The sequence below is a fragment of the Propithecus coquereli genome, unplaced genomic scaffold (assembly GCF_000956105.1).
Source record: "Propithecus coquereli isolate 6110/MARCELLA unplaced genomic scaffold, Pcoq_1.0 Scaffold208, whole genome shotgun sequence".
Classification (NCBI taxonomy): Eukaryota; Metazoa; Chordata; class Mammalia; order Primates; family Indriidae; genus Propithecus; species Propithecus coquereli.
In genome coordinates, this window is record NW_012145856.1 from 2,910,806 (window position 1) to 2,920,194 (window position 9,389).

The 9,389-nt window shown below is 36.3% G+C and overlaps 1 protein-coding gene across 1 annotated transcript in view; it reads right to left on the reverse strand.

The window, feature by feature from the left end:
- Window positions 1-9,389, reverse strand: part of DNAH6 (dynein, axonemal, heavy chain 6) — a 318,529-nt gene that overhangs the window by 290,292 nt on the left and 18,848 nt on the right. Inside the window, exons 2-3 of the mRNA XM_012644194.1 lie at window positions 8,144-8,308; window positions 4,847-5,109 (exon numbers count right to left, since the gene is read on the reverse strand). Coding sequence (XP_012499648.1) covers window positions 4,847-5,109; window positions 8,144-8,308 — 428 coding nt within the window. The remainder of the gene's footprint in view (window positions 1-4,846; window positions 5,110-8,143; window positions 8,309-9,389) is intronic.

A 9,389-nucleotide genomic window follows, 5' to 3' on the forward strand; every position in this document is an offset into this window, starting at 1 on the left:
TTTGGATTAAAAAGTATCTCCTCAAATTTTTGCATCTAAATATGATTTTTTGATAGATATGCCCACTAATACATTATTTTCCTTCAATGAGTAAAATCATAAGATATTGGAAAGAGCCAACTCTGTCCCAAGTAGGAAGCATTTGACATTTACACTAGAGTTCAGTCAGCCTAAAATCCCAATATTGTATTGTTACCATAAAAATATTTTGGCACGGAAGTGGTAGGTTGACTATTCAAACACTAAACATCTCTAAGACATACTCCTTGAGCAAGCCTCCTAAAATCATAAAAATAGTCTTTAGTAGTATTATTAGTTTCACAAAATGTTTTAAATCTTACTCCTCATTTCTTGCATTTTTCATGATTGAAACAAATCTTCCACTTGCCATTTCACTTTTCACAGTGGAAAAGTGCACAGTCAGTAGCCCTGATGAAATACACAGTTTTCACTCTTGGCCAATGCTGCCAAAAATGGGAGGTATATGGTTGTATGTGAATGTTCTCTTGGAGCAGAGCAAAGCCATTCTTGCTGCACACACAACTAAGTGCTCAGACACTACTGATTCCCAAATGCCTTTTCCAGTCTAAATTCCTGCTCACAACTAAATGAAAAAACTCTTCTATAGCACAGGTTCTTAGTGATAATTAGAACAAAAAAAGTTGTCAAGCACCGTTTCTTCATATACGTGCTGTATTTATGGCAAACACTGATCTGTGCATTCCATATATGGGACTAGTTAAAGCAAAATATCTGTCAGCACACTTTATAATGATGTCTGTAGTGTCAGTTAATATGGGAATTTTGCAAATAACATAACTTACTCTATTTTCTGAGTATACCTTTCTATAGGTTCTTTAGCAATACTATGACATATCTTTTTTTTTAAAAAACGATGGTTCAACATACACAAATCAATGTGATACATCGTATCGACAGAATGAGGAACAAAAACCATATGATTATTTCAGTTGATGCTGAAAAAGCATTTTATAAAATTCAACATCTGTTCATGATAAGAATTCTAAAAAAATTGGGTATAGAATGAACTCACCTCAACCTGATAAAATCCACATATGATGGACCCACAGCTAGTATCATACTGAATGGGGAAAAACTGAAAGTCTTTCCTTTAAGATCTGGAACAAGATGAAGATACCTACTTTCACCACTGTTATTCAACATAGTACTGGAAGTTCTAGCTAGAGCAATAGGATGAGAGAAAGAAATAAAGGGCGTCCAAATTGGAAAAGAAGAAGTCACATTATACTTGTTTGCAGACAATATGATCTTATATGTAGAGAAACCTAAAGATTCCACAAAAAAAATTATTATAACTGATAAACAAATTCAGTAAAGGTGCAGGATTCAAAATCAACATACAAAAATCAGTACATTTCTATATGCCAACAATAAACAATCTGAAAAAGAAACCAAGAATGTAATACCATTGACAATAGCTAAAAATGAAATACAATACCTAGGAATAAGCTTAATCAAAGAAGTGAAATATTTCTATAATGAAAACTACAAAACATTGGGGAAAGAAATTGAATAGAACAGGAAAAAAATGGAAAGATATTCTATGTCATGGATTGGAAGAATCAATATTGTTACAATGCCCATACTACCTAAAGCAATCTACAGATTCAATGCAATCTCCATCAAATACCAATAACATTCTTCACTGATAGAAAAAATAATACTAAAATTTGTATGGAATCACAAAAGACCCAGAATATCCAAAGCCATCCTGAGAAAAAGAACAAAACTTGAGGAATCACACCACCTGATTTCAAATTATTCTACAGAGCTGTAGTAACCAAAACAGCATGGTACTGGCATAAAAACAGATTGACAGACCAAAGGAACAGAGTAGAGAACCCAGAAGTAAGTCCACACATCTACAGTGAACTTATCTTTGACAAAGGTGCCAAGAACATAAGTTGAGGAAAGGACAGTCTCATCAATAAATGGTGCTGGGAATATGGGATATCTATATGCAAAAGAATGAAACTAGATCCTTATCTCCTGCCATATTAAAAAATCAAATCAAAATGTATTAAAGGCTTAAATCTAAGACCTGAAACTATGAAACTACTCCAAGAAAACATTGGGGAAACACTTGTGGACATTGGCCTGGGCAAGGACTTCTTGAATAATACTCTTAAAGCACAGATAACCAAGTAAAATTGGACAAATGGGATCACATCAAGCTAAAAAGTTTCTGCATAGCAAAGGAAACAGTCAACAAAGTAAAGAGAAAACCCACAGAATGGGAGAAAATATTTGCAAACTACCCATCTCACAAAGGATTAAAGATTGTTAATCTGGAATATATAAAGAGCTCCAACAACTCCATAGGAAAAAAATCAAATAACCCAATTAAAAAATGGGCAAAGGATATAAATAGACATTTATCAAAAGAAGACATACAAAATGGCTAATAGGTATATGAAAAAATGCTTAACATCATTAGTAGTCAGAGAAATGTAACTCAAAACTACAATGAGATATCATCTCACCCCACTTAAAATGGCTGCTATCAAAAAAGACAGGTAATAATGAATTCTGGCGAGGATGTGGAGAAAGGGGAACCCTCATACACTGTTGGTGGGAATGTAAATTAGTGCAACCACTCTGGAGAATAGCATGAAGGTTCCTCAAAAAACTAAAAATAGAACTGCCATATGACCCAGCAATCCCACTTCTAGCTTTATATCCAAAGGAAGGGAATTTGGTATATTGAAAAGATACCTACATTCCTACATTTTTTGCAGCACTATTCACAATAGCCAAGATTTGGAATCAACCTAAGTGTTCATCAATGGATGAATGAATAAAGAAAATGTGGAACATATACACAATGGAATATTATATAGCCACAAAAAGAAAAAAATCCTGCCATTTGTAACAACATGTATGGAACTAGAGAACATTATGTTAAATAAAATAAGCCAAGCACAGAAAGACAAATCTCACATGTTCTCATATGTGGAATATAAATATTAAAAACCATTAATCTCATGGAAACAGAGAGTAGAATGATAGTTACCAGAGGCTGGGAAGGGTAGTGGGGAGGGCAGGATATAGTGGGGATGGTTAACATGTTAGATAATTAGATACCATGAACAATACTGATAGCACAACAAAATGACTATAATCAACAATGAGTTAGGGTATACTTTAAAATAACTAAAAGACTGGAATTGGAATGTTCCTAACACAAAGAAATGATAAATGCCTAAGATGATGGATAACCCAATTACCCTGATTCGATGAATTCACATTGTATGCATGTATCAAAACATCACATGTGCCCTATAAAGATATACACCTACTATGTACCCATAATAATTTTAGAAAAACAAACCAAAATGTAATTCAAAGCTGGACACTTCTCTGCGCAAAATCTTTCACTGGTCCTCCACTTTTTCTCAGAGTAAAAGCTAAAGTCCTTACAGTGGCCAAGAAGGTCTTGCATGATCTGTCTTCTCTCTGTCATTCACTCTACTGTAGTCACAACAGCCTCCTCTTTGCCCCTTGAGCAGGCTAGGTCTGCTTCGGCCTCGGGATGTTCGTATTCATTTTCCTCCTGCCTGGAATGCTCTCCCCTGTGCCACCACACAGTTCACTCCTTTTTCTTCTTGTCCAGATGCCAGCTTTTCATGGAGGCCCACCCTGAGCCCTGAGTTAATTCACAGCTTCTTTCCCAGCAATCTCAACCCTCTGTGCCCTACTCTATTTTTTCTATAATACTTGTCGTTTTTTAGCATTCTACATAATTTAATCATGTATCGTGTTTATTATTGTCCTCCTCTGCCAAAATGTAAGCTCCATGAGGGCAGCAGTTTTGATCTGGATAGTTTACCAACGTATCTCTAGCACCTAAAACAGTTCCTGCTACAGAGAAGGTGCTCAATAAATTTTGCCGAATGATTGGATTTTCATAAGTGTCTCTGTTCTTTCTACAAATTATTTCTCACTTCTGTTAAGCTCTTTCGGATTTACAACAAATCTATTGTTTTAAATTTTGATTAAAATATGTTTCTTCTCTCTCCTTTCTCTCCAGAAGGAGAGCTTTCCTAAGTGTCACTTGACCCAATTAAAACCACAGGGCTGAATAAGGGAGAATGAGAGAGCAGAGTACGGGGAAGTCAGCTCGATGAATTTGGCGGCAAAGCTGAACTATTATCTCCATCAAGGAAAGACTGTCTCAAGGACTGCTACCAGCCCAACTAAACAATAGAGAAAAGCCGCCATCATCTTTAAGTTCTACTAACCGTCATCTGTTGTGCTGAAATGTAAAGCAATTCTCAGACTCAAAATTGTCTGACTTTTCAAATTATGTCAACAACAAATGTATGTTAAGAGCAATAGAAAGTATGTGTGTTTGTTTAAACAACATATGTGAATACCCTAAGTTATCAAACTCATCTTATTTTGAAAAATATCCTCATTTATATTCTATAAAGGAAACATGAAATGACATAAAAAACAAATCAGGAATCACCTACTATTGCCATCTTCTTTCCTCAGTAATCACAAATTATCAAAACCACGTTTATAAGACTGGTTAAAAACAGAAGGCATAACGTTACATAGAGAAGTGCAACAGTGTATAACTCCATAAAGTAGAAATGTTTCTAAATAAATAAAGGAAAGATAATTGGGAAAAATAAATAAAATTGTTGTGATTATGATTCATTTATCATTGGACGATAACCAAAATTGTATTTGATCATATTTATCATTAATACTCCAATCAATTATGGATAATATAATATTTGCAATCTTATCTGTAATTTTCAATGTTAAAGAAGTTACTTTATAAACGAGAACTCACTTCAGATTATATGTATCATATTCAGTGGAAGACCTTGGCACTGCAGGGATCATATAAAGGAATCCAAGATTTTCATTTTCACGTATTATTTTAATGATTTGCAAGGGGTCACGGATGTTGGCTTTAATGACTTCTTCCTGGTCTTGGAATGTGTACTTAGGGTAAGCTGAAGAGCGAGTCCCAAATAGACCTCTTCTTCCAATACTCGCACGTGGCAATTTAGGAGGAGAAGGAGAGAATACCTCAGCAGAAGGCCGATGGATCTAAACAAAGCCAATTTTTTTTTAAATGAGTTTTTGCACACACAGAAGTGACAATATATTACCCTCAAGGACTAATTATGAAAAATTTCAAGCTGTTGTTAAGCAATGATATTCCTCCTTAGTACTCCCTGTCCATGCCCATCCCCTTCCCACAAAACACTCCCAGCATCAGCTCCCATTGCCTCCCCCCTCCTTTAACTCCATGTTTATTACATGAAAACAGTACCACCTCTCTGGAGTTCCTGGGGGCCCACCACCCTCCTTGCTCAGTTGCTCTGCATCTGTGCTGACTGTGGTCCCTCCCCCAAGCCTCCTCATCTTTTCTGACAACCTTAGTGGAACTCATAATAACTTTACTTCTTTGTGAATATGAGGGGTAGTTACATTGAGTATTTGGGAATCATTGTGTGATAGCCTTACACAAGCATATATTTTATTAATTAATAATTGCCTGTTTTGTAGACCAGGTCTTCTCAAACTTAAATGTGCATGTGAATTACTTGGGTGTCTTGTTATCCTGCAGATTCTGATTCAGAAGTGCTGGGTGGAGCCTGAGCTTCTGTATTTCTAACCTGCCCCTGGATGTGGATCCTGCTGGACCACACGTGGAGCAGCAAGGCTAAGTCCTGCTCACCATGCTCACACACTTGAACTTTGCTCTACTCCCTGGGTCTCCCTGTGTTCTCAGTGCCACTCACACCCCTTTGTTTCTTCCTGAAAAACAGAAGTGGTGTCACCCACATTCTTGCCTCCTGTGGAGAAGGTTAATCACTGTGTTTGAGGAAACTGAACACTAACTCGAAAGGTTAGTGTTAAATTAACCTATATCTCTCTGACAGTAGAGGGGTAACTGGTTTTATGGTAAAAGAGTCACCATAGTAGACCTGCTTTGTTGAATAACTAATGTAAATATATACATGATTACTTTATTGCCTGTTAGTGTAGCTGATAGAGACTGCTACTTCTGCAAGAGATTTATTACCACAAGCTCTGTGGGACAACTTCCCTAGAAAGTTTGTATTCATGTATTCACAGGGATCATTATTCTCCATTTCTGATTAAATATGCCCTGCTGAATAGCAGTTTGAGAGAAGCCTATCAAGTTCAAAACTGAAGGAAACACATCTTTGAACCCAAAAGATAAAATGTACTTCTCCCACTTATTGGCCAGGAATGGCAACAATGGCACGGTTCTCTCATGTCAAAGAATAGGCCAGACCTGATACCCAGAACCAGAGAAAACACACATGGCCTTATCGCAATATTTCAACAAGGGCTGTAATCAACTCTAATACTTTTATGGGACTAAAGTATTAATACTTTAACAGAAAATGCATTTATTTTCTTAATTCTATTCTTTAAAAAGTTCTACTGCATTCTAAGTGAAAGATTAGTTCAATAATAGGGCTACACATTTTCATCTAAGCACTTATTTCTAATTATTGTAACTCAGTGTGAAAATGTAATTCAATTTAGCAGTCACATATGCTCAGACTTGGGGGTGGGAAATAAAGGAAGCATTTATTTCTAAAATGTAGAACACCTGCAGTACTCCTCTCTGACGGATGCCTAGTCTAATTTGATAAGTCAGTATCTTCCGTAATTACCAGAAGCCTCCAACTTTCCTTCTTTCCTGCCTTCTTTTATCTCCTGGGAAATTCTCATTGTTGCATTTCTATTCTAAACTCATTCTGAGAAATCAATACCTGAAAAAATTACCCTCTTCTCAGAATAAATACCTTTCTTCTTTTATATGAAATATCCTTTCTTTCCTCACATTTCCTTTTAATCCCTACCTTTTTACTGAATTCTTCACCGAGTGACTAAGTGGCAGTTACAATCAGGAAGCATAACTCACAATCTAACATTCCTTTTCAGCTCCCCTCTTTCATCACAGATGCCCATACGCATTTCTCTCCTCTTTTTAAAATTCAAGTTCTTGAAGCCTACTTTATGCCAAATAAATTAATTTGTGGGCAATCGAATTTTTCCTGCCTCTATTTAAGATAGCTCCCTCTCTATTTCACAGAAACCATATTAACTGTGGCTATACAATTCCATATAATTCATCATATGATTTCATTCTCTCAGGAAGATCTCACCAAGCCCATGGTGAGCTCCCACCTCTTCCATCTTATGTATCTCATTAACTTTTCACTCATTCCTCTGAGCTTAGTGCAACTGCCAAGCATAGCTCTTTCTCCACTGAATGGCCTCCTGACAGTCAGGTGTAAGAGTCCCTTCTATTTATCATTTTGAACCTTAAAAAACAAAGGAGAGCTCTTACCATACCACATACTTACCATACCGTGCTTGAGTGCTCACTTATCCACCTACCTACCTCCAGACTCTGAAATCCTTGACGGCAAAGCTTGTCCTCAACTCTTGTTTGTCTAGCACTCTACCTAGCCCAATGGCCAAACCCGACCAGCACTCAAATGTTTAATGAGTGTCAAAGGATACTCTCAATCAAAAGCTCAGAGAAATCTTGGCACAATTGGTATCTTTACTGTAGGTGTGCCCTTCACATTTTCTCCCTTTTCTGTTTTTTTCTTTATCTACAGATATTCATCTAAAGCCAGGCTCTAGTCATTTCTACCCTGAGCTACTATTCATTTACGCTTTGCAAGGCAACTTCTCCACTATACAACTCTCAAGAGCAACACAAGTTGTCCTTCTAGCTGGCTTAGTCTTTATTGCTTTCAGCAAGGTCTTCAAAGATTGCCATTTTTGGTAAAAATGATGAAAATTTCAAAAAAGTTATAACAACACCCAAAACACTATTATGTCTTAACATACAAGAGAAGGTCAGAAGATACTGTACAGATGCTGAAAGTTTCCTTTATGATTTTCTTCTACTGTACAATTTTTCCTTAAATAGGAAGAACTGAGAAATGTTATATTCCCCAAACCCATTATGCAACATTTTAGAAAACAATTTTGCTACTATTCTTATGAGTTAAAAGCATGTTAGCAATGCTGTACAAAACTAAAATTAAATTAAAACGATTAATTAAGTACTTTAATATTATACCTGTGTTTTTGTCACAGCATCTTCACGTATAGCAATAGATGGTTTTGTAGAACTTTCTGCAATGCTTGCTGGGGGTTTAAGGATACCAGAACTCATTAACTGCAATCGGTTCTGTTCATGTATGTATTCTGGTTGCTTATGATCTTGGTAGACTTTTAGCACTGGCTTTGGGAAACAGAGAGACATGTTAATCTTCTTAACATTGGTGTGTGTGAACTTGTCTTATTTTTCAGTACTGTTGGACTCCTCCCCTGTTGTAAATTGATCTCCTCCTTGGACTAATATCCTATCAAAGCCACAGTCCTAACAGCTACTATCACCAGTGCATATCCCTGGCCTATTGCTTGAATAAGACTTTTCTACTTGGTTTCCATTAATTTTATACTTTAAATTACCAATGAATCCTTCCAGGAATAAGTTATTACAGAAAAGGCTCAGAGGCATGAAATCATATACCCCCTAATTTTTCATTACAAACCTCCATCATTCACTACCACTGCTACTATGGGAAGGAACGTATAATCTTATCACCCTGTCCAAAAATCATCAATCATTTCCCAGAGCCATAGTTGACTGAAAATCTAAAAATAGTTGGCATTACCTTAGGGTAATCAAGCTTCAAATTATGGCAATAAAACTCCAGTTTTTAACATGATAAACTGAAGTGAGAAATTGATCATAATGGCTTTTACTTTCTAAGCATTATGAGTTTAGCATGATAGCTAATCTCTTATACACTAGGATAAAAAAAGGCTTGAGAGTAAGTTAAGGAAACAGCTGTTAAGTTGTCAGGTAAATTGCATCTGGTTTTGGATAAATATTCCTCTTGAGCCACTCGCTGAAGAAAGGAAAAGGCTAGCTGGTTCAAGAGAAATGAGGAAGAGCTAAGCTATACAATAGTGCTAAAAAGGAACAGAGACCAGAGTGACAAGTCGAAAAGTGGGAGAAGAGAAGGTGCTTGCTCAGACAGGATGACTTCACAGAAACCAAACAATGGTCTATAAAAGTGATGGTAAGGTAAGTGTACATTTACAAAACCCTTCTCTGAAGCCTACTGAAATGAACAAAGGAAACTTAACTGAAATTAAGTAAAGATGCTAACAACATATCACATCGTAACTAGACAGGATTAGAACTAAAGTAAGGGACACTGGGAGTTAAACACACAACTAAACCCCTACCCCCAAATACACACACATTTTTTTTTTATTTCAGCATATTATGGGGGTACAGATGTTTAGGTTAC